Source organism: Calonectris borealis, chromosome 3 (assembly GCF_964195595.1).
Source record: "Calonectris borealis chromosome 3, bCalBor7.hap1.2, whole genome shotgun sequence".
In the NCBI taxonomy this organism is placed as follows: domain Eukaryota; kingdom Metazoa; phylum Chordata; class Aves; order Procellariiformes; family Procellariidae; genus Calonectris; species Calonectris borealis.
Genome location: NC_134314.1, coordinates 58703268 through 58729124, shown reverse-complemented (window position 1 = coordinate 58729124; position 25857 = coordinate 58703268). Strand labels below are relative to the sequence as shown.

Below are 25857 nucleotides of genomic sequence, written 5' to 3'. Positions count from 1 at the left end.
AAGGCAGGGCCTTGGGAAATAATGCTTGGCAACATAAATTACAGCTTAGTGTACTATTTTTGACTAAGTTAAAATTGTCAAAAACCTTTCCAGGAAGGAAAAGCCGCAGGGAAAGCATAAAAGCTTTGTAAGCGAGACTTCATGACTTTAAAGGAAATCAATCCCAACTTTAAAATCCGTAAAAAAAACCTCAGACCCTCCAGATTCTGCTTTTCTATTTTCTGTTTTTTTCAATTAAGGAATTAGCAAAGTAAAACAAAGCAGTTATAGCTGTGTTCCCTACTGCCTCTTTAAAATCTTTTCCATTTCCAAAGTGTAAAATTATGGCTTTCCCATTTCTAGTGTAGGAAAATAAATATGAAATTGCAATTGTACTTCTTTTCCCAAAAAGTAGCCACACCACAGAATGAACAAACACAGGGAAACACTGGCTTAACATCTGGTCCCAGTCAGGGGCCAGGACTGATTTAGGACAAGGTAACAGGGGACAGAGCTTTGCATTGGTAGACCAAGACCTGGGCAGAAATGAACTGCTGAGATCTGTGCCAATAACAGCTACATTGATGGTATTCTCAGAGCCACAATGCTGAAATGACAAGCACATTAAGGTTCGTGGGGAAGAATTTTCTCTTATTAGACAAAATAGCACAGATGAGACAGTTACATATTGACCCAAATTGCTATTTTGGGGGCTTGTTCCACAATAAAAGCTTTAGATGGCACCTTTATGTCCCTTAATAGTAACACAGATTCTTCTACTCTTCCAATCTCAGCTCAGTGCACCAAACGCTCGGGGGCTTGTCAGTCACAACCCAGTTTCCACTTGCCCTCCCAACTCGGAGTTGTTTCTTAAAAGACCCTCCTAATCCACCCTGCTTCACATGGGCCCCAAAGTATTCTGCCCTCAGTCCCTTTCTCTTTTCCCCATGTGTCAGCCTGAGCGTGAGTTCAAACACCATCTCTGTGCTGGTAGCTCACGTGGAGACTTCTCTTCTCCGGCCCCCTCCTGTACAGTAACTTAAAATCGCAGCCTGTTGCTCTGAAAAATGTCCAGCTAAAGCCCACTGTAGCTAGAAGAAGAGCTGCTAAACTTGCCACCCTTACCTCCATTCTCAAACACTGCATGTAACAGAGCCGAGCCATTCATCATATTACGGCCCTAGTGTCATATTTGGTTTTCACCTCTCTCAAGCCCCACACATCTCACCTATGTTTACATCCTGCAAATTCTTCTTTCATGGTGTTGCTTAGACAATATACATGGCTGAGAAAGTGTGCTCACCAATGCAGCAAATTATCTTTTTTTCCAAAAACACAAAGGCATGCCTTTTTTTTTCCAGAGAAGACATCAGTGCTGCAAGTGCATGTTTTTTCATCTCAGTCCTCATGTCTGCTTTCCTAGCCTGAGATTTAATGAAAGATTAAAGACTAGCTTATGAAAGTTCACCACGGCAACTGCTGATGTCATTGGGAACTGGATTCCCAGCTGGGGCATAAAGAAAGATGAAGACCATATTGATAATTGACAGTATTTCCGACACTATTCATCTAGCTAATCAAGCCACAACTCCACACCACTACATATGCTCAAAACTGAATGAACAGAAAATGTAGCACCGTTAGTATGCTTAGCTATTGGTGTTATATAAATTTAGCCCACGGAAATTAACTGTTTGTGGAAGGTACAGATTATTTACTCCTTTCCCATTCAGCAGCAGAAAAACAGAATTATTCATGCAGCTACTTCGTGATGGCATGCCTTTGATTATCCTACTGAAAAAAAAATGTGCATTCTTCCTCAGAAAATGAACCTAAGCGCTGTATCCCACATGCCGTAAAATGAAACAAGGTTTTTATCCATTTAATTGCAAGCACATTTAAGCATTGATGGAAAGGAGACACATGTTACTAGCTTGGACAGCTTTGCATGTAAGGCACAAGGAATGATTCTCCCACTCGCTGTGTTTGCTACCTTTTTTAGAAGAGGTAAAAGTTTTGCCTATGTGCAAACATAAGAGCAAAAAGCACATTTAAAATCAACCAAAGTGTACACGCATTCCCCTTTTGGCTCGTTCTGAGGCAAGTTACTGCTAAAATGCCTTTATGGCAGTTTGTTGCTTGTTACATCCTCCTACAGCAACCCAAAAGCAGTGTACTGAAAGGCAGCCAGCCCTATGGCATGGAGATACACCCAGTAAAGGAGAATACCTGCCACAAAGTCAAAATTCTCGGGGATGGAGCATGGGGGGTTGTTCAGGACTTTAGCAGATATCATGAGGAAAAAACGCAATTAGAGGAGGAAGCCAAGATCCGTTTAAGAAACACTAGCAATGAGTACGAATAGCTACGCTTTGTGTATCTGCCATGATTACAAGTATTTGGATGACAGGAACGAGAATGGAGGTAGACGGACCACCTTCTCCCTGCATTTAAGTGAAAGCCCTGAGACCTGGGACTGTGCCTCAGTCCTGGACACACAGCCAAGAGGCTGCGCAGTTCTGCGACACAGTGTGGCTGCCACCCTCAGGGAGGGACACCAGAGCTCGTTACAAAAAAGCATAAGATTGTCAAAGGGGAGCTCTTAAAAGATGATGTTTACAGTTGCCATATGAAAGTAAAACAATTCATCAAGAAGATTGAATGGGACAGAATATCAACAGGATGAAGAAGAAAATATATAGTAAGGCTCACTTTGCAAGTAAGATGCTGCTCAGTGTGATTTCATTCCTACAACTTAAAGTAGGAACACACATGGTCCAAGCTGTTCCCATGGATCGTCAAATGGATTCATTCTTAATTGGCTTTCCATGCAGCTCTCTTTAAAGGCTTGAGTGCTACTTTCATTTGATACTGCATTGATTTTCTCTGAAGTTTCCTCCTATCATGGCTACCCTGATCAATTAGTGTGCTATAAATAGAGCGGTCAGATTCCCTTCACTGGTCTCATTAAATTGCACCCCTGCTGAATTTCTGTGGAGAACAGAATTGGATCATACTGATAGCAACAGTATGAAGATGCCCTTAGGTTTTCCAGTGAAAATCAATTGTTCAATATTCCTAACAAAAACCTTAGAAAAGCATGACCCAATGGAGCTCAGCTAATGCTCAAAACATACGCCCAAACTTGCTTGCAATTCTGCATCTCTAAAACCCCCAAAGATAAAGGATGGGAAAATAAGTGGTAAAGGGGCTCAGCCAGTTCCTCACTGATATATAATCCCTCATCAATCATAACTATTTAACTGCATCCCTTCATAATGGAAATACGTTGCTGGAAGTATGCAGCTAACCCATATAATTCTTCTGGAAAGTGGAGTAAAGATTCAAGGAGGAACACAGTTGCAAGGCACATTTGGTCTGTCAAAGTCACCATGTAATGGTGGTGGGCTTACTGACTAAAACTAGAGGGGACTGATCGTATTTGGTGGTATTATATAGGCTAATTATTGCAGGTGTATGTCAGCTATGACTTCAAAAAAGTCATAATCTTTATTTTGTAATGGTAGTATAGCTTTTAAAACTTTGGTTTAGAAAAGACGTTTTACTCAATGAGATTGGAAACAGCCATAAAATAGGAAATGGGATTGTCTACTTTGAAACATTTCAAAATCTAACCTGAAGGGCAGCTTTTAGGTCTCCACGCCCTGCCCTATCCTTTCATAACTATCCTGTCTTCTCCTAACATCCTTTCTGTCCTCTTTTCTCCTCTGTTAAGCACCACCCTTCAAAATCTTTTCCATCTTCCTCCCAAAATGAAGCTACATTTTCACCATAGACTTTCCTGCAGGTTGAAAATCCCTACTGCAAAGGCTGGGTTTTTAATTATTGTACCTGAATTACTGAATGTATCCACTGTTTCTATATGCACTCACTGGTGTCTGGAGTATACTCTATGTTTGGTTTTTTTTTTTATGAAGGTCTGAAGGATCCATTGCAGAGGACTGGCTGTACCTTGCAAAGAATTTGCAAGAAGAACGTTGGAGAACTACCAGTACTTGATCCTGGACCCTTCATACTTAGCATGATGGCTTTCAGCCACAAGATGCAGTGCTCTAAATTATACTTTCAGTCAAATAGCTTAGTGCAGGATGAAGGCACCTCCCAACAAACTCAGAAGATTTTGCAGGTCATAAGGCACATTCAGAACAATATCAGGTAAGAATTAATGACAATGGCAGTTTAAACACACTTTTAGGGAGGCCCTCTCCTGAATCACAGCAGAACCACTTTCTCCTTCCAGAAAATGTTTTCAGTGGGGGGAGTGCAAAGGGGTGAAATCCAGTTCTTCTCAGACAGAAAGCCCTCCCCAAAATGATTCTAACAGATGTAACAGATTCTTAATAACCAACTTACAAGAGCAAGAAATTAACAAATACATTTGAAAATACAATCTTTAATCACTGATTAAAGATTGTATTTTCCAACGCCACCGTGTGGTATTGGAGTCAGTCCCGACAGGGGAGAAAGAGGACAGAAAGGACGTTAGGAAAGATAGGATAGTTCTGAAAGGATAGGGCAGAGTGTGGGGCAGAGCAGAGACCTAAAATAAGGGGGGACTGAAAATAAGGGGGCTGAATACACATTTTATAATCAGAACTCAAGCCTATAGTGTGAGGGACAACATAAAATGTAACCCACAAGAACCAGCAAGCACCCCAACATAGCCAGAACTGTTCTGGGTGAGATGCTGACATGAGACTTTCTCCGTGTCAGGTGCTGGAGTGACCCTCAGTTTTTTGGATTGAATGAACACCCAAATTTCCACCAATAGGATGATATGTGCAGCCACCTCAGATTTCAGCCCATACTCAGTTTGGATATTCATTACGTATAGACAAAACATTAGTGATCGATCCTTTTTATTACAGAGAACACTGGAAAAGATTACAAGCACTATTTTCCCATTCCACATAATAAGAAGTTAGAAATGTTTTTTAAGAACTTATTCTGATCTTTGCAAAATATGCAGGAAATGACTGGAGAAATGCATTTTGCCCAGGGTTTTGGGGTGGGCTTTTTTGAAAAAAATATGTTATCCATGTTGGAGTATGATGTTTTAGAAAGAGTTTGTACTTAATTTTTTCCTTAAGAAATATAATTTTCTTTATGTGTTATAAATCTAAACTTTCAGTTCCTGAACTACTTTAAATCACCAGAGTAGCACTTATTTAAACCTAGTTATGCCTATTAAAACATATAAGAATTGAATTGTCTTAACTTTTTTATGATTATGAAACATGAGATGAGAGAACCCATCACCAGCCATATAATTTCACATTTTTATGGTGCTTCCCCCTAGAGAAGTTTCCCACGTTTGTTTTTCAACATTAGTGAAACATCACAGCAGTGTTTTTCCTGCATGGCAATCACTTATAATCAAAGTCAAAATTTTGCTTATAACCAAAGTCGAATTGGATTCATAAAAATAATTGCCATAAGACCTGAACACTTGCTAAGGAATATAAAAAATCACAAAAAATTACACCGTATTGTTTTGGGAATCCGGCACTGAAGGCTTACCTGGTATCACAGCGACTATGTGCAAAGGCAGTTTGTACTGAAGACAATAACATAAAACCAACTGTGCACAGCCTAATAAGATCACAGAGGATTTATGAGCATCACAGAAAACAAAGGTCAGACTGATTTCAGAAAATAATTCCAAAAATGATCCAGCATATCCTTTTGAGGTAAACCTGACAGATGTGTATATAAAATGGATTGATAACAAGGCAATCTGGACAGTATCAAAAAAAGTAAATTTAAGCTCTCCAAATAAAGAGGATCTCACTGATTTTCACATCTCACCATCTCCAGTGGCAAACAAGACAGGAAGAACGGCTCCAGGTCCTGATTCCAGATCATTGCTGTTGCAGGTGGATACTCCATCAAACAATTCCTTTCTTTGGGTTACTGAGAGTCACACACCAATTCTTGCTTTGGACTCAGCGGCACATGGTGAAATAGCAAAGGGTTTTATAGGAGGTGACATTTTGAAATAGAAAAATTAGGATTAATGCCGAGAGGAAATCTGAAGAGCAAGAAGTCATAGAAAGGTTTCCAAAGAATGTGCCAGACCTGCCTTCGAGACTTTAAATTAAACTGTGTGAAGTACTAGAAAATATAATGCATGAGAGAATCTTGCTTTAGCAGGAAAGTGAACTACGATCTTAAAATATGTCTTCTGTCTCTGACGTTATGATTTAGAACAAATTAGTTTTATTTCTGAGTGACCTTACGAGGAAGAATACTATTTATTCCCTTCATGGCCTTAAGATACTGAAGTAAAAAGAAATAATTGACTCAGAAAAATCACTTCCAAAAATAATTATATATTTTGAAACTGAGGAACAGTCATAACCATACAGTTTTTGAACTGTGGCCTACCAGAGAGAACAGGAAGTCAATCACAGTGCCAAGAGTTAACTCCCTACGCCGAGTTTGTGCTACAAGCCCTTCTTTTCTCACACTGGTGCCACTCACCTTAGCATAATAGTAGTTTTTCAGCTTAATCAGGGCAATTTAGTCACTATCTTTATTTAACACAGATAGATTCAGTTGCCTGATAAAAAGAAATAAAACAGAAAAGTGATTAGCATTTAGCAAAAGCTCATGAAAGAGGCAGTCTGCGCGTACAAGAAGAATCTCTTCTATTTTCTTTCTCTCAAGCCGCAATTATTTTAATTGGATGTTTTTCTCTGTTGACAGAACTGATGGGAAAATGTCAACTATGAGCATTTTCATCGGCCTCTACTAACCATGGCTACTTTGTTGAAGTAGAAGAAAACTTCAGATGAAAAAAGTCATCTTTTCCCAGATCATGCCATGTCATTCCACTACATCCCCAGAAGCTCCCAACATCTCCTGCCCAGCCCCATGAGAGTCATATATACCAAGCAGATCAGCTCCAGCCTGAGGAACGACAAGGACAGTTTCCTTAACAGCCTGGTGGCTAGAGGACTCACTTGATGTGTGAACAGATCAGGACTCACTCGCTAGTGCTGCTTTCCAGAGTGGTACAAAGAGCAATGGGAACACTGGTTAAGAGGAGATTTGAAGCTGGGAGATTTGAAGCTGATTAGATGCCAGATGTGGAGAGCATTTGGACAGTGAGACCACAAAAGGCTGAGATCTCCTAAGGAGTCTAAGATGACCGTAACATTCTATGCAATCACTCATGATGATGGAGATTTTGGAGCATGACATCAGGACGCTGAGACAAAAAAATACGTCAATGAAGACTAGTACAAAGTAAAGCAACACCAGCAGGAGTGGGGTGAGGAACCGGGGAACAATAGCACTGGGGCAAAGGCTGCTTGGAGGGAAAAGGGGAGGAGGAATGGGCAGAGGAGTCTGTGCCAGCTAGATCAAAGAGCCTGAATAAAAGCCGAGATCCCCACAACTAATCACGCCTTGCTTACAGCAAATATCTGCAAAACACTGGCAAAGTGCCAACTCTCTTTCTCGTGCGGGTTCACATGGAGGATGACAACCTACTGCAGGCAGTTACTCTGCTAGCTCCAGTGGCAGTGTTAGCGCGGTGGTTTATTTAACTCCATTAAGCATCCTTGCAGTTTTCAGTAAGGTGCCACACAGCGGAGTTTCTGGGGGTGAAAGGAGAGTTCAGTTTGCTGCTTCTTACCATTTGTTTCAAAGAGGCGGCAGCCCACACGTCATTACGTGCATTCAAAGAGCATCTGATGAGGAGCTCTAAATTTAGGCCATGCTAGAATTCAGGCTCCCGGCTTGGGGGTTCAAGATCAAGACTTTAGAAGTCTTGAATCCTCCTGATCAAAAACAAATGGCAGCTGGACTCCGAACATATAAAAGGTGACTGAAAATCAGACCATGGCTTGTCACAGTGGGCACCCCAAATTAGCAGACACTTTTAACAGTAATCTTTCAGTGGAGTAGCTCTCGTCTGGGGAGAAGTGGGCACCTAAAGACTGGGATGCACAAACACCATCATTGAATACAGTGGGGAGAGGCAACACAAGGTGCTAAAGTCAGGGCATGGGCTTCGGTCTCACCTCTCAAAGAATATTTTCCTTCTGCTCAGGTTTCACAGCTCTGAGCTCTTAGGTACGCCTACGCACCTAATCCAGACAGACCTTTCTCAGAAAATAAAGTATTACATGTTGCATTTGCTTATGTTCTTATTCTTCAATACGGAAGGTGTAGGGGCTCTAAGTGCCAATCCTCCTTCTCACTGATGAGGAGCAGCATAAATGCTGTAGCCACCAGCATCCTCAGGGAAGAGTATTGCGCCTTTTTTCCAAAAGCACAAGGCCAGTGTATGAGCTAGGACTGGAGCATCAAGAGTCCCAGCCGAGTGCCCCAACTTCCACAGGAGGTTTTTGCTTCTTGGCTAGCAAAACCATTTGATCTAAAAATCAGCACTGACATACAGGGCACCAATTGGTTGGTACAGCACTGTTGGGATGGGTATGCTAGAAATTCACATTAGTTTACAGATAATCGCTGTCCTTTAACATTAAAAATTCCATGGCCAAAAGGCTCTTTTCCTGAAAACATCTATCTAGGAGGTTTTTCTAACGTATACAATTCAGTCAGGGGTATGATTCTTTTCATGCTCCCGTTTAACACATATATGCAGACAAAGTGTACAGCAGAACTTGCCTTCAGTAGAAAACTGTATATATTTACTTATCTTACTTTCAAAAGCAATTTCCTAAAAAATAAGCAGCTGTGAAGAGCCCAGAAATGGCATAGCTTGTAGTCAACTCGCTTTGGTACGTACCGTATTGAATATTCTGCTCACCATGGAAGCTAAGCAAATATAATGCAAATTTAGTAGATTTCATTCAGGAGGCAAAGGGATTTGGCGAACATCAAATTCAGTGGTCACTAATCCCACTTTCCCTGTCCCTTTCCGCCAAAGTTACACAAATATTTAAATTCCCCAAATGGTAAAGTTCAGCATCTTGAGCCCTGTTAAATCTTATAAGCCAAAGTAAATTCCATTTCTCTGATTAAATAGAGAGTATTTACAAAGATCATAAGTAAACAGTGTGTGAGAGTTGTTCTTGTTCTTTTTCATATCACCTGACTAAGCACTTTTTACTCTGACATCATTCAGAATGACGTTTCTGCTGCGCATTATTGTCCAAAATAAAAGAAAAGACAGTCCCTGTTGAGGGTAAGGGAATGTAACATTTAGGCATGAACTCTTGCAAGAAGGTGCAAATAAACCTGCACCTTGCCCAGAGTCTCTCTGTACCACCTTTCCACCATGCTTTCCTCTTACGTCCTTCCTGATCGCACTTGTTTTTGAAGTGAGGTTCTCTCTCCAAGATGCTCAGTACAGTTGTCTTTAGTCCTTTCCATTGACTCTAATATATCTTTACATAGAAAAATGTCTAAGTAAAAGAAAAAGAAAAAAAAAAAGAAATTAAATATAAACAACCCCCCAGGTAGTATAACTACTGGGAAAATATCACTAGAGAGTCAGTTAATTTTGCTAGTATGTTAGCCCTCATTCCCTCAGTAGTTCTCCACAGAAAATTAAACACTGTGTTATGAGAGCCCAACTAATTGATTTCTTCAAAAGACTTGTGGTAAAAGGCCTTGTAAAAGTTGCTGCTTACGGATAGCAATATCTGTCACAGATTAGGACAGATTCCTCGAGCTTTGGGAGAGTTTTGTCTCACATTTGCCTTTTCAGTGCCTTCTTGTTCCCTCCTCTGGAGCATTTCATGCCCAGTTTTACACTTCTGGAGTCAACAGGACTGAAGACAGTGGGCACAAGATGATGCACTGGGTGCTGGCCACCATCAGACTTGGGATATTCGAACATACAAAGCTGGGGGCATGGGTAAGTTAAGCCAACGGACTTCACCTCAACTCAGTAATGAACCAATCCATGGCAGGAGAACACAGAGTCTCAGAGCCCACCTGAAGTTTGGTAGGTCATCCATCATATTTTCAGATGCAATTATCCACTGCAGCTCTCCTCAAAATAACCATCTCTGATTAATGTCCAAGAAGAAACACCACCATTTAAAAACAAAGACTACTAAAGCATTTATTCATGTTCTAAACAAGAAAACAATGGCCAACTTTGAAAAACAGCACAGAAAAGAAAACAACTTTGAAAGCAACATAAGGAAATGCAGCACTATTGGAGCACAGATCTCACTGCTGCCTTCTAATGTAGTTCTCAAGACCATGGAATCACACTGTTGCATAAGGAAACACAACAAAATGAACATTGAGATCTTTGTCTCATGACTGTCACTACCCTTCTGTGTGCAACAGCGGGCTGAATACTGGTTAAGCTGTTTCAACATTTAGATCAAAACTCCATACTACTGCTGTACAAGTTTCTTCAAAAATAGCAATATCAAAGTGAAGAAAGTTCAAAGATAAGGCTGTTATTTTGTTTTATGAGTAATAAAAATGTACAAATGATAAAAACATCACAGAAAAGGAATATATGTCCTTGTAAAACCAAGGCACACTGTCACAGGAGTGAATTACTGGTATTTTTAACACAGCAACTCAAGCTTGCACAGCAAACAACTACTTTACAGATCCTAGTTTTTCATTTTAATAAGCATTAAAGATCATAGGAGACAGCCAAGAGTTATGTAGTATCCTTTCCACCAATGTGCCTGTGCCATGTAAAGTGCATTTACAATGAGCAGAAAGAAATTTAAATCGCTGTATAGTCAGTCCCAGAAGCTGCTGCTCAAATTAATCCTGACCCAGCAAAAGAGCCAAGCACACACTGAACTTTCAGTAAGTAAATAGTCCCAGCTAACTGCCTAATCACAGTGCCCCACACTTTTCGGGACAAATGATGTAGAGCCTGTCTCCAATGGAATCAACGGAAAAAAACCAACCTGGCGTGGCAGCAGCAACGCGTATTTCATTAGCCTTGTGCAAAATGATAAGATAAACTGATCACTTCTAACTTGTTGCTGCAGAAGCTACAGTCTGAATTTACAGGAAGCCAGCCACTTCAGAATAAAGACAGAAAAGTTACCTCTTACTTATGGCAAAGAAGGAGCCTACACACCAGGAGTTACTGCACTTGGCTGACTGAGCTCACGCGTTAGCTTGTGCCACTGAAGCTTGGCTGTCCGCCCATACCTTAAGGTGTTAATAGCCTTGCTATCAAGTTGTTCTTGGATTTTTGTTTTGTTTGGGTCTTTTTAGCCACGTAGGTTTGTAATGAACTGCAAAATGAAGGAGAGTCAGGAAAAGAAAGAAAAGAAGGTTACCTGAAGGCCCTCTATGGCTAATCTAAGCATGCTTGGTGTGAGCTTGGAGGCCTGCTTGAAGGTGAAGTTGCTCCAGTCTATAATCAAAACAAATCCATTCACTTGAAGCTCAGGGTCTTCTATCATGGCTTCTAAAGAAAGAAGTATGGCGCGCAAAATATCCACCAGTGTGTACCTGTGAATGTTAAGGGGAAATTCGGTTAGAAAAGGAGCAACGACCACAGACGTGGAGAAGTTCTGAGCGTTCTTCCTTTGTACTGCTTGTCAAAAGTTTAAATCAAAGGAGTGCAAACGTATCTTCAGAAGTCATGGGTATGTAAAGCTGGGAAAGTCTCAAAAGCTCAGTTAGTTGAACTCATCCTCTGGAGCAGGATTATGTACATCTAGACCATCAGCCAGCCAGAAAAAACTACAAGAATAAAACACACCAAAAGCAAATTTGAACCTATATCTGTAGTCTCTTAATCTGCTTTAGTATCTACGCGTTTTATTAAAAGTCTGTACAAACATATCTATGCAAATTGTATTTTTCAAAAATCATAATGATGCCATAACCTGAGTCTAACACTAGAAGCCTAGACCCAAAGTTTCCTCCTATATTTTTCCAAGGGATTGAAATATCAGCTTCTACAAAATTATCAGCTAAAAAAGGGATTTCCACGTGCTCCCCTTGTCCCTCTCTCTGGGTAATATTTTCTCTTAAATCTATAAAGGGTATTACAGAAAGCTGATTACTCAAGGATCTTGAAAGCAGAAAGTAACACACACTAGGGCTTTGATGTGTTTCTGGTTAAGAGCAATAGCAACCTTTTAAGAGTTACTTAACTGCCTTCTGAGTACTTTGTATACCCAAATTATGTGGTTTCAGGAGTAAGTTTGGAACGTGGTATTCATCAGTCCTAGAATTTTCTACAATAAATTTCGGTTTACAAAGATGCCACCTACAATATGTAATTATGTGTTTTACATATATGTACATAATCTTTTATTAGATCGATGATCTTGTAAAGGAAGACATAATTCCATATTGCCAAGCCCTGTTGAGTATAATCTTTCTTTTTTGAAGCTAAAGCACCTAATACAGCAGCTGAATAGCTTAAATATATACAGTGATGCCACCTTTAGACTGCCATATAATAGAGTTATTAATCAACTTGCAGTTTAGCTTATTGAGTTTTTTAAAAAAAAAGGCAAAACACCCAAATTATTTGGGATTTTTTAAGAGATACGAAAGTAGTAGTTTAAGTTTTGATTTCTTCCAGGCTAACTATGTTTTATATCTAAAAATCTATTTTAAAAGTAAGTTAAATAGTTACTGAAACAGATGTAAATTTGCCAGTCCGCACCACAATATCAGATGTGGCATTAGAAAGCTAAACCAGAAAAATATCAGATAAGCAAATATTCCGGGAACAAAAGAAAGAGTTAAATCTTCAGTATTTGTGCAGGTATTTTTAAATAAGGCCCTTTAAAAATCTCCCATGATGGCATCAAACATAGAAGTTCTCAAAATCATGAGTCCCCAGAGAAATCTTCACCATACTGCATATGTAGCAAAGAACATTAAATTATACAAAATTCTACTTGCTTTAATACGAGTGCACTGTTCCGCTGTGTACATAACTATATTTTGAAAGTATCTGCAAAAGGAAATATCACAAATGAAGTTAATCTGCTTTAGCTGACTTCTCGCATCTTTCCATCTTTTTTTTTTAGCCAACTAAAACTCAGTGAACTGCCCAACTATGCATTCCTAGGAAAGGGACTAGACAAAGACTCTCTTAATAACAGCCTAACACAAGTGAACAAGAGAAAGTGTGTTTTCCCCAGAAAACATTAGGGGAAGCATTGTTCTACACGATTCTTCTCTCCATTTTGGAGACCCTTATTTTGTTTTGAATTTGGTTTGGTTAACTGGGATAAAAGTTTTCATATTCACTCCTCTCCTTTTCACTTTTCTGAGATTTAACTTTTTTCTAAAGCTTTACTTTTCTGAGATCTAAGGTTTACAGGAAGTTTTTTGTTCAGGTTTTTTCAACTGGGAGAGGAAACAGCACAAGAAAAATACTTCTCTGTAATTTCCCTATGGAAATCCTCAAAACGCTAAAATCCTCTATTTCTTTTTGGCAGAAAAAAAAAAAAGACCATTTCTGTAAATGGAATTTTGTCCACGGGGGGAAAAAAGGACATGCCTTAAAACCAGTTTTGAAGGAAAACATTCAAAACCTGGATCCTTAAAGTTGTTAGCGCAATTTGGTCATCAAAGAACTGTCAGGCCAGGACCCCTTTTTTGCAGTGAAGCAAACCCGGAGCGCCCTGCCTGCCCTGACCAAACCTGCCTGGGGGCAGAGGGGCTGGCGTGGGGGAGCCAACGCCTGGGGCACGGCGCGGCTGATGCTCCCCCTCTCCCCAGCCAGAGCAGCTCCCCCAAGCCCAACTGCTGGACACGTGGGGAAAACGCCACCGTGGCTGCCGAGGCCTCTGAATAAGCAAACAAACACTCACCCCCAGCGCCCCAGTGCAAAGAGAGCCACCTGAGGAAAAATTAAATCATCCACTGGTTCTTTCCCACGCAAGCGTGCGCACATAAAATGGGACGTGTAGGGAGTGTTTCGCAGCACGAAGACTATCGACAGTTTTACTGGCACTAAAAAGGTCAGTTTGCCTGGCGTATCTGCAGACCCAATACAACACAGATGCACGGACAGTGGAGGGCAACTAAAAATCCCCTGTACAATCTGCATTTTGTACAACTGCCAGCATCGAGATTAAAAGACGGGCTTAGCCTGAGGGAAGGAGGCTTACAGAGTCGTGTTCAGGGTCAGGACTCAGCTCAGAGCGTGGCCAACTGCCTTCGAGCCCACTGGTTACCTCCACAAGGTGGTGGAGGTCTCAGGAGTACTGGGGGTTTTATCGCTTAATGAAACTAGATGGAGATACAGCCTGTAAGAGGCCTTCCCAAGGAAAAGTTGCAAAGGGCAGGAAATTACATCACGTGAGACATCGGGAGAGCAGCTAATGCCTCTGAGGAAGATCGTCTATCAGAGCTCATACAAGAAACAGATATTAGAAATACTCAAATCCTAAAATGAGCCTCAACCCCACTTGACATTCATGCTGCCCCACTCAGAGGATCCCATTTTCCAGGAGAAGAGCTCCACGAAGCAGAAGGCTGCTGCAAGCACCCTACATTCGGTCCAAGAAGATGGGTCCCAAGTTCCTGATGTAGATCTCTAATGTCCTCCCGAGGGAGTTCAAGAAGACATCACGTGCCTTGAATCAACGGCTCCCTGGTGGCACAAGGCTGCTAGAAATCTGGTGCATTAGACATAAAGATTCTTTGTTTATGAGGCCAATCAGGCCTCTAAGACTGGCCATAAAATGCTTTTATATATTACCTAAGTGATAAATATATAGATGTATATATGTGAACACATATACATCTAATTATGTCCTGAATTCATTCAAGTCAATGGGAAAACTGTCAGGCATCAGTGAGACCAGGATTTCAGCCACCACAGAGAGTAACCAATGGTCGCAGGGCTGGGCCTCCACAAATCTATGGCACATTCGCCATCACCATAACTCCTATTGCAGGCTTGCTTAGTGTAAGAAATACAGTCCACAACAACAACAACATTGTATGTTTACCCACTGAAAAAGACAAAAAGTTGTCCTCTCAGTGAAAACAAGTCCTGAAGAACACAGGTCTAGCTAAAAGCGAGCAAGAACACTTTCTGCCAGAGGAAGGTATCTGAAGTACTCTTTAAGTCTAAAAAGCCACATCAGGAGTATACAAGGACATGTCACTAACAACCAAGCTTCCCCCCTCAAATACCCTTCGGGGCAATTAATTGAAGATAGGAGCTATCCTTCATTCTGTAATGGACTTCTCTTGGTTTTGATACCTTACTTAAGTACAGTACAGAAAACCAGACAAGAAGAACAAATCCATTAGTGGATATTTAAAGCAGCTTTTACTCTGGACACATGCTGAGGCAAGCCAGAAATGTAAACCCAGTGTGATAGATGAGATCTTAGGTGCTGCGAATGGCAAGCTATTGAAAGTATCAGCTGAACAGCCCAGCAAATGAAACATGATTAAAGAAACTATACTGAAGCTTTCACCAGCACAGAGTTATTTGCATAAAGACTCATCTTTAATCCACCCCAGCACCATGCTGTCCAACATTTCACCTCACTCCTACTACTGTTCATGTCAGCATCAGGATGCGCAGGCTTTACCATAACATACGCTCCATTCTTAGCTGGTCTTTAGGGAAATGAAAATCCTACATAAAAAGAAGCTGGGAAAAATTACTCTGGATTGTGTGGCTGAAACTTTTATTCCACGTTGAAATTCTTTTCCATATAGTTACAGAAATATAGTGAGAAAAACAGGATAAGCTAGTGAGTGTGAAATAAATTTGGTCCAAGATGGCTTTGACTGCCTTTCTACCTTAAAGAAAAAGACGAAGAAAAAAAAATCAACATATTAGCCTTTAATTTTAAGAGACCATGATGTTCAGTCTGAGGGGAAGACGCTATTGTTTTATTCTTACCAACCTGTGTTAAGTAACAGCGTGTATTTAGGGGACAGCAAGCTGCTCATTTTGCCCTGGCCCCAGTTTTACCATGACTGGTACGTAGGGTGCGCTGGGCCTGATTTGCTGCAGTGCATATTCCGTAGTAGCCTGGAGTTGGGCCGTGCAGGCTTATTTATTTATGGCTAAATTCAGTTGCATTCACTTGTTTAAACAGACTCGTATAGGACATATTGTAGCTAGCAAGGTATTACTAATTGCTAGGATAATCGAGAACTCACGGTTAATTTAAATGTATTTAATGCCCTCTATTTATAGAACCATGCTTAATTCAATGGAGAGCTTAGACAACTTTTTTAGCCCAGTTGTTAATGTGAATAACAAATGCTGGAAATATGTTATCACATATATAATGCACTCTTAATGTTCCTTTTCTATGTGAGTCCCAGCTTGAGTTCAAATGAGGTGGGGACTGGTGTGCAGACACACTCTGCTACCTCTTGAAATTTTTCATTCAGGTTGACTTTAAAGCAATGAGCCTGGGAAGGCTTGACAAGTTAATAGCCACACTGACAGTGATTCTTTCAAATGCGTCGGGATGGCTACCATTTTTACCACGACAGCGACAGAGCTTTCTAGGGTAATGCCTCACTGAGGTCTTGATTTGTCAAGAAGAGAACAGCTCAAACAATTAACTGAGCATCCTGCTCTCTTGTAATTTAACAGTGGCAGCAATTTCCCCTTTACAGAAAAGAAAAGTTCTTTGAGAATTTTCTGTGGGACATGAACAGATTCAAAGTATTTCCAAAGATTTCTGGGAAGAAAATCAGGATGTCTGGCCGACACTGCTATCAACTCTTGGTAGTACTTCACTACAATCTTTCACCTTTACCTCTTGGTTATGTGGTCTATGCATCCTCTTCATTCCCAGAGGCCACTGTGATTTCCACCAGGCCATCAGAAAGAGAAGAGACAGGGAGAATGCAGGGTACAGATGTCTCATGACAAATCCAGCTGTGTCAGCTGTTTTCAATATTTTATGTTCTTGATGGGTGGCATCCACCGTATCATCTGTTTAACCATTAATCTGGTTCCAATCGATTCACATTTGCACTGAATAACAGATAATCTGATTTGGCAGAGTTGCCCTACTGTCTCTATTGCTATTTGTCACCTCCCCCCGATATCAAGAAATCTCAAGTTATTTTGAGAATTAAAACTGAGTGGCATGAGTCTGCCTCTCAGGATGCAAACTGTTAACTAGAAGAGATAAATTGTAAGTCTTCTTTCCTTGAATTTAAGCCACATGTCTCCTGAAGGTCCCAAACACGTAAGGAACAAACAATCTGTATTTTAAGCTCATGACCACTTGGATAAGTAAAGCTTTCTGTCAAATGAGTTCTTGTGCCACTGTGGTTTGAAAGAGAAAGCTAGTCAAGTCTCTGAGCCATCATCCCATTTCTAACCTACTGCTCTGGCTTAATATTTTTAGAATTTCAGTGAAACAAGAACCCTCAAGATACACAAAGAAGTACCTAGAAATGATGCCTCAGATCTCCTTGGTTTGTCAGTCTGGGTACAGATTTGAATGCTGAAAAGATGGGGAATCGAAATTTCTCTTACAGCTATTCTGCTTAAATAGTGGCAGCATGCCCTGAGGGCCCTTATTCTAAAAACAAAAAAGCACCACCAGTATTACAAAAATGCATAGAAAAATAGAAATTGCTTCAAATATTTTACCAGATTAGCTTTTAGATTCAGATTTAATACCATTCATTGCTCCTTGTGTTAGTCCAGTGTCTAACAGTCACAGCCACGGATGAAGATTCAGCTGATCTAAATTTTACATCAGCATTGATCAAAAAGATCCCTAGCCAACACACTCACAGTCTAAATACAAGTGATAATAGGCAGATACGGATACCTGGGGGAAAGCTAAGAAACAATAAGACAGCATCAGTCAGCAGAAGAAACCATAGAAAAAATGACATTGTTTGCACTAGTTAATAATTATTATTTGAAAGATATTACTTCCAAACAAAAATTGACTGTATTAATCAGGTATCTTGTATTGTTAATATGTTGTTATTGTTAGCATTGCTATTTATTTTGTCACACTGCCTCCATCAGAGCTTGAAAAATATCCTGCCAACTCGCTTTTGGTTAATAGCGAGCTGAGGAGCAGACCAGCCTCCTAATAGCTACAGAATTTAAATTTTCATTTAATGGGAGGAAAAGAAAAGTTTCTAGCACTTCTGCACATGAAAGCATAGTTTCAAAAGCAAACCAGTGGACTCCGTCTTTGCCCTGCTGTAAATCATCTGATGCAACAGCAGAGCTAACGGTAAGGAGTGCAGTGGATTTCCATATTCACTGACGCTGGTGTGAGCTGACTGGGTCACTGTGACACAGACAGGATTTGGGCACTCCTGCACTTTTCTACTGCACTTTTCTAGTGCACTTTCTAGGAAAAGTTCTGAGATAATTAAAACAGGGGAAGATTTCAAATAAATAGCATCACAATGAACTGATTTTCTGAGGGAATTTGTGTACAGATGCCACGAAACATATAGAAGAACATGCATGACAACAGATCCCTTGCTGCTGAGAGTTGAAGTTAGTTGTACCATTAACTGAAAAAAGCTTCACCAGCTGGACACATTAAGAAAAAGGAGTCTTCAAACGCACGTACACACCTACAAGCCAAATGTAGTTATGAATCAACAATCTGGAAGCTAATAAGGAAGGCTGATCCCTGCCCGGTTGCTATCCAGCCTCCTGGCAGGAGTGCCACTCGTCTTCACTTTCCCCATAGTAGAGACAGGATGGAGAGTTAGGCAGGGTCCCACTGAAAAGCTGCTGGGCTACTCAATACTTCACCTCTCCTTTTTTTGTTTGTTTGTTTTAAATACATGTCTGATTTAGTTGTTCAGATGGTAGGACATCTGGTACAGTTTTCAGGCCCTGCTTTAATTTAATGATTTAACAGATTTAACATCTAGTACACAGGCTTGTTTTACCAGGAATTTTTTGCCTCCCACGCTTTTCTTTCTAATTGGAACTATGTAAATCATAGGCTGCCGGTGCTATATAAATCATCTATAGTATGTCTGCTATTCATTTAAATAACAAATCAGAACTTTTTATTTCTAATTGTTACATGCTGGTCATTGTAAGTTGTACACACATGATAAATTTGGAGCCTTGCTGGGCTCTATTAACTTAGTTTATGAAGCATACGAAGAGGTCCTAACAAGACAGACTTCAAAAAGCAATCCTCCCAGTGTTGCTGTAAGAGGAGCACTGCTTTACGTACTGTAAGATCTCAAGTCAATTAAGGCATAAGGTTGAGACATATTGCGTAGCAGCTCCAGTATAAGTTCCATACACAATGCTCCCCAGGTTCAGTTGCTGAACATCAGATAATGGAAGACACTAAATTAATTAGAAAAGAGAGTGACCTAGCTCCGTTGCCAGATCTGTCACTGACTTGTCATATGCCTTGGAGCAAGCCACTCCCTGCATCTGGGCTTCAGCTCTCTCCCCTTTGTCTGAGTGGTCTATCTGAAAACAAATTCCTTGCTCTGAAGCAGAGGCGTACCGTGGCGTGCAGTGCTGAAGAGCAATAGGGACCCAACTGCAAACATGGCCATTAGGTACCCGTGTACCCCAGTCACTTCCCTATTATATCATAAATAATAATAATTGTACTAATAGGACTTCATGAAAAAGAACACAATAAATTTACTGTTGTATCAACTGATCTCATGTAGTTTAAATATCAGCACATCCAAAATTAAGAAGAAAAACCTGTTGGTTTCACATGGCAATTATTTTTTAAAATGCTACTTTATCCCTGAGCTGGAATTCTTGGTGTTCTCTTGACTAGGAACTAATGATCTGAAAAGGGTCACATAAAGCTTTGGGGTTTTTTTTTATTAATGAGAAAAAATGGCAGACAGTAGGCCATATTACCTGTAACAAGGGAAATTCTTCATAGTAGACATACGTCTTAATAAAAGGTCTAAACATCCATTTCTTTGCTGATTCTTCCTTTGAGGATTTTTAAGAGTTTGTGGAGTTGTTTTTAAAATAAAAAGTTGACCTGATCCTCATGTGGGAAATAAGGAAGGTCCTTTGTGAGAAATGAAGTCCAGTCTGAGAGTCCTTAGCCTCATCACCACTGCTTCCTCACTCAGCTGCTTTGGCTCCATCTGCCAGAAAACTGAAGCAGGGAAAGGATGCTGGCCCCAGCTCTGCGTATGTTCATCCACACTTTCTAGTTGTTAGCATGGTCATGGGCAGTTTTGATTTGTGCCAGACATCTTTCTCCCAGTCCCTGGGCATGATTCATGGGTCAGAAAGGGCCAGGAAACTCCCCGTAGGCAGTGTGGATGTGGCCACTCTGCCTGGAGAGGAGGAAAGCCATGGTGGGCCAGCAGCCCTCTGGGCAGAGACCCATCCCTAGCTGTAACACTGACTGCTGCAGGGAGCTGTGGGATCACTCCCTGCAATGGCTATCGACACAGCCTGCAAGAGCTACACAAACACTTAAAGGGCAAATTTAAGCATGCTGATCCCCCAGATTTCATCCTCTCTACGCACACTGCTAGCTCTTTGTGTCCTCCCCATGTTTCAAAATAGCTGAGCTTGGGATATCTGCACTGGGCACTCAGCACTGCCTGTGCCCAGCCTGAGTTGACTGCACAAAAGACAGTCTGGGTTCATACGAAGGCAACTAGCAAGATTTTAAGTATTCTCACTAAGAAGTGCTTCAGATGCTAAAACTGCTCTCAGGTTGGGAGTCTAGGGAAGCCATGCAGTGCTCACAGGAGTAGGCTTTACAGAGTTCACTCTTAATGGATTCATTCATTTACATGTATGGGAAATCAAGCAATTTTGGTGACTGTAATTTTAGATTGCAGGAGAAACTGAGCATGGCGCCTAATGAGATATTTAGAATAATCAAATAGTGTCACATAGTATCAAGCCGACTGCTAAAAGAAAGGGCCTTGATGGGAGACAGCTCTTGGGTGAGCCTGCTAAGTCATCTTCAGGCTACACTAGTCCTAAAAAGGATCAGAAATTGTTCTGGGGACTGCACTAGCCTCCTTCAATTTGCTACCAAAGCTTTGTAGGCGTGTATCTTATTACGCATCTTACGTATCTTAGAGCAGCGTGAGTGGGGAAAAGAAGTAGTTACTGTAACTTCCATCCTGGCATTTCCAGGTGGCTCAGGAAGAGCTTTCTTTAGCAGAGGGAGAGGATTCGGAACCTCAGTTTCCTGGACTGGCAAACTTTTCAGCTCAAAAGCCATGATGGATACTCCTGTTTTGCACACAGCATCTCTCACTTTCTCCTATGGCACCTGAGCAGCTCTGTGTGTGCTGAAGCAGAAAGACCAGTACAGGGATTGCAACCATTCTTTGTCAGGGGTTTAAGCACATTATCTACCACGCCAGCTCACTTTGGCTAAGGGGAGGCAGAAGGGTATAAACCTCATATCAGAGAGTTGAGAACAGCACCCAAGCAGTTCCTACTTGCCTCCCAAAATTCAGACCCTAAAGGATGAGAAGGTTGAAAAGGCCCTAAGCCACAAAATACATTTCTTCTTTCTCTTCTCCCTCTGCCTTCCCAGCTGCTGCCCAGCCCCCCGCGGGCAGAGCCGGGTGTGTCCCTGCTGCCCATCCATCCTCCCTCTGGTCTGGCACAGCTCTTCCCGCACATTGCCCGGGGGAAGAAGGGGTTAAGGCGGGCGGGTGGCTCTGCATTTACCTGCTCTGGTCCCAGTTAGCAGCAAAAAGGACGAGGATCTTCCTGCCGTAGTGGTCCAGGTTGGCCAGCCCGCCGGGGAAGCCATCCTTCAGCGCCTGCTTGATGCCCGGGTCTGTGGCCTTGAAGCTCTTGAACATGTCCAGGTTCTGCTGGCGATATTCAAAGTACTGGGCCAGGAGGCGAAACGCCTCGAAGTGCTGAAACTTCCTGGCCCGCAGGAACCGCAGGATGAAGGCATCGTCGGTGCGGAGGAAGCCGATGTCCGGCCGGGTGATCACCATGTCCCGCACCTCCTGGATGTCCTGGTGCAAGGTGTCGGGGTTCTCGTTCAGCTCCAGCCGGGCTTTCTCCAGAGTCTCCGGGGAGAGACCTGCCTGCAAGTGAGTCATGGCGCTGCCCTCCTCCTCCTCCCCGCCTCTGCTGCCTGCGCTCCTCAGCCTCCCGGGCGCTTGACCCCCGGAGGCGGGGTGCCCCGGCACGGCCGGCCGCCGCTCCCCCGCCCCGCCGGGCCTCGCCCCGCCGCTCCCCTGCCCCGCCGCCGCTGCCAGTCCGGCCGCCGAGCAGCGAGCGGCTGCCAGGCAGCCAGGTCCCGGGGGGCTGGCACCGAGACTTGCCCCGGGCTGCTGGCGGAGGCGCGTTATCTCTCTGACATTGCGCCCTCCCCGCCGCGGGGTCCGACGCGCCGCATCATCCCCGCGGCCGGTCCGCGGAGGCGCCGAAACCCGCCGGGGACGGGGCTGCGGGATGCCGGCTGCCGCTCGCCGCCCGCCCCCGCCGGTGCCGGTGCCGGTGCGGATCTCAGGCCGGGCTGCAGCGGCAGCGAGGGGCCCGGCCGCTAGGCAGGGCGAGCGGCGCCCGGGGGCGCTCCCCCGGCCCGGGGCTGGCAGGGGGGCTGCCCTCCCCGGAGCAGCACCATTTACGTAAGATCAGCTCTCGCCCCGCTTCAGAAGCGTCTCCCCGGATTTGAGGGAGGGTGAGGAAAAAAAAAAAACCACTACCAAACCAAAAAAAGCAGCGAGGAGGAGGCAAGCCGATCTGCAGGTGCTTCGCCGGTACCGGTGCCGAAGAGCCTCCCGCTCGCCGGCGCGGAGCCCGGGAAGACAAACGGAGCCTCGGCCTTGAGGATGCTCGTCCCCCTCCTGCGCCCTCCTCCGCTCCACGCCCCGGCTCACAGATGGCACCAGCCGGCGCGGGGCTGCCTGCTGCGCGGCCCCGCCTTGCACACACGCACACGCGCGCACACGCGCGCACCCGCACACGCGCGCAACGGCACCTGCCCTCCGCCGCGGAGGACCGGCCGCCGAAAACGCCACGCGGGAGCCGCCCCCGCGGGGGCTCGGGGAGAGGCGGGCGCGGAGGCTGCGCACACGCGGCCCTGCTCCGCTCTCCCCCGCGCCGCGCAGCGCCGGGATGGGGGGGGGGGGGGGGGCGGGGAGGCTGCGGCCGCACCGCGGATCTCCGCGGCGGAGGGGCGTTGCGCAGAGCCGCGCCGCGGCCGCTTGCGCCGGGGCTGCGCGCAACAAGATGGTGGTTGCCCTGCGGAGGGGGGCGCGGAGCGGAGGGGGGCGGTGGCCGGGGGGCTACGGGGGCCCTCGGTCTGCGGGGCACGGGTAAGCCCCCGCGGAGCATCCCGCGGGAGTCGGACCACAGGCCCACGTAAATCTCGGGGTCGCACCAGTGGCGAGACGTTGTTCATCAAGCACTGTCTTTACTTGCAATCCTCTCTTTTGACTGAATTTCTTCACGTGAAACATTGCTGGCTTAAAAACGTGGGAATAAAATAGAGTAACCCCCTTTTTTGGTCTCATATCGGAGGCAGCGTGTCTTAAGTTGCATTGTATTGCAAAGGGCAAAAATACCCTGCTTCTGTATATTGAATATTTCAGTGAGGAAAGGTGCCATTTTTCATGCAGGAAAGTTTGATTCTGCAGTCTGCTTTCAGGAAAAGTTCCCACTGAAGAACATTTGACCTTTGTCTGAGGGACTGGACCTTTCTGATGCAAATACGCCTGAAAAATTAAGCTTACACAGCAAACACGGGAAAGCCCGTAACATGTACCTCCTCCTCCTTCCTATAGGAAGTGCAGCTTTTTGATACTGCATTGGGCTCCTTTCCCAAGATGACATAGCCAGAGCACACAGCCTGAATTATTGAAAAGGCACTGAGATCACTGAGCGGTATGGGAAGTGTATATAGGGAATACACCAACAGGAAGTATCGTATGTGTTCTCAGGCAAATAAAGTTACTCATAAAAACATTTAAACGATACCCTGCATTTTCTGCAGGCCATCATCAGATGAAACAGATGACCTCGGCAGCAGGAGGGAGCCCTCAGCAATGAGCACATTCTGAGCGCAAGTCTATGCAGCAAGTAGTAGTTAGGTGGCAAAATTGGCATTCTTCTGCGGGTTAAAGGGAGTTTTTGGTTTTTACAGGGTTTTATAGGGTTTTGCAGTTCCTCACCAGAACTCTTGTGCCAGGTACTTGTGCCAAATAAGGGTCAAGTTTTACCTATTTCTTCATAGCTGCCTGATCTCAAAATATCTGCAGTATGGCTGGCTGGAAGGGCAGACAGAAACACCAGTCCTTACTGAGCTGGATACCAGACGTCCAGTGGCCTAGCTTAAGGCAGAAACCATTGGAAGGACCACTCTGTTATTGCCCAGTCATCGTGGCCCAGTTTATTCCATCTGAATTTCACTAAGTGCTTTGAGATGCCTCACAAGAAAGAAAGATACGCAGTCGACCTAAGGACTGAATCACTCTCTAGAAATGCTTATTTCTCTTTGTCTGATAAAATGCCTTTAAATTAGGCCCCTTACATAGATGTGATTCATCTGGGTTGATAACTTTTTCTTAGAGCAGTTATTGCTCCAGAAATAGTTTGTGCTTTTTCTTTTCATTATTTTCTATTATTCTTAAATCTTCATTTTCTTTTGCTCTTGCGATCTTCCTCTATATTACTTCTATATTCCTCAGCAGAGACCCTTTGAGAATAGTTGTTTCCACCACCCCTAAGGAACCAACAACCAGACTTTTCCTGCCATCATTTTCCATTTCTGATGCTACTGCTCTGCCTTTTCCACTGCAACAAAGCTAATAAAAGAGTAGGTCATGTGACAGGTGCCTTAAATTCACTCAGTGCAAGGCGAACTGCAGGCATTTAGTGTCTTGCAAAATCAAGTCCATAATATATCCTGTCTATGACCTCCAGTTACACATTCCTTAATTTGCTTTATTTTTTCTTTGCAGATGGAAACATACCCATATATTAGATTTTCTCAGGTATTCCAGCGCATAGATTCACTGAACAGAGAAAAGAACTGAGCTGGCCAAAATTAAAATATTAACAATTTTGAAACTACAGAAAAGGTTAATTCTAAAGATTCTTAATTTAAAAAAAAAAAATAAGAAATTACATGGAATTTTATCTGAAAACTTTCAGTATTGTTCCATTTTTTTGTTTTCCCCATATTTGACCATATTTAAGCCATTCCTCTTCCTACCTTTTTTAAAATAAAAAGGCACAGAAAAGCACAGGGAAAAATGTGGAGGAAGAGGATAAAAAAAATCTGGAAGCCAAATATATTCATTAATTTCATCAAAAACAATCCAATTTCTGTACGCTTCCTTTCAAAGCAAGGTTTAGTCTCCATAAAAATTGATTTAATAGTTTAATAATTTCTAACCGGTACTTTGCCAGAGTAAAATAAAATTCACCACATATTAACAGCATTTCAAAAAAATAATTTTGCAATGAATTGTTGAAACATAGATCAAAATTCCCTCATCATGAAGGAGATGGTTTACACGGCTCTTTCCTGAACTGAGTAGATTTAGAAGGTGGGCACTATGAAAAGCGCATGCAGCAAGGCAACCTGAGCCGCCACCTCGGTCCTGGGGCTCCTGCTCCAGAAGCTGCACGATGACGGCTGCAAAGCCTATTACCTGAAAGGTGGCTTTAACAAGTTTCAGACTGAATATTCGGAGCACTGCGAGACAAACCTTGACAGCTCCTCACCCAGCAACTCTCCCCCAGCATCGGTCCTTGGCCTGGGAGGGCTGCGGATAAGCTCCGACTGCTCAGATGGTGAATCCGACAGGGAACCCAGCAGTGCCACGGAGTCGGACGGGAGCCCCATCCCTAACAATCAGCCTGCCTTTCCGGTCCAGATCCTACCTTACCTGTACCTGGGCTGTGCCAAAGATTCGACCAACTTGGACGTCCTGGGCAAATACGGCATTAAATACATCCTGAATGTGACTCCCAACCTGCCAAACATGTTTGAG

At 43.2% G+C, this 25857-nt stretch overlaps 1 protein-coding gene across 1 annotated transcript in view; it reads right to left on the bottom strand.

Annotated features, from left to right (window-relative positions):
- CLVS2 (clavesin 2) overlaps positions 1–22016 on the bottom strand; it is a 49189-nt gene extending 27173 nt beyond the window's left edge. Inside the window, exons 1-2 of the mRNA XM_075148088.1 lie at positions 21566–22016; positions 11247–11421 (exon numbers count right to left, since the gene is read on the bottom strand). Coding sequence (XP_075004189.1) covers positions 11247–11421; positions 21566–21954 — 564 coding nt within the window. The 5' untranslated portion in view covers positions 21955–22016. The remainder of the gene's footprint in view (positions 1–11246; positions 11422–21565) is intronic.
- Between the last annotated feature and the right edge of the window lie 3841 nt (positions 22017–25857).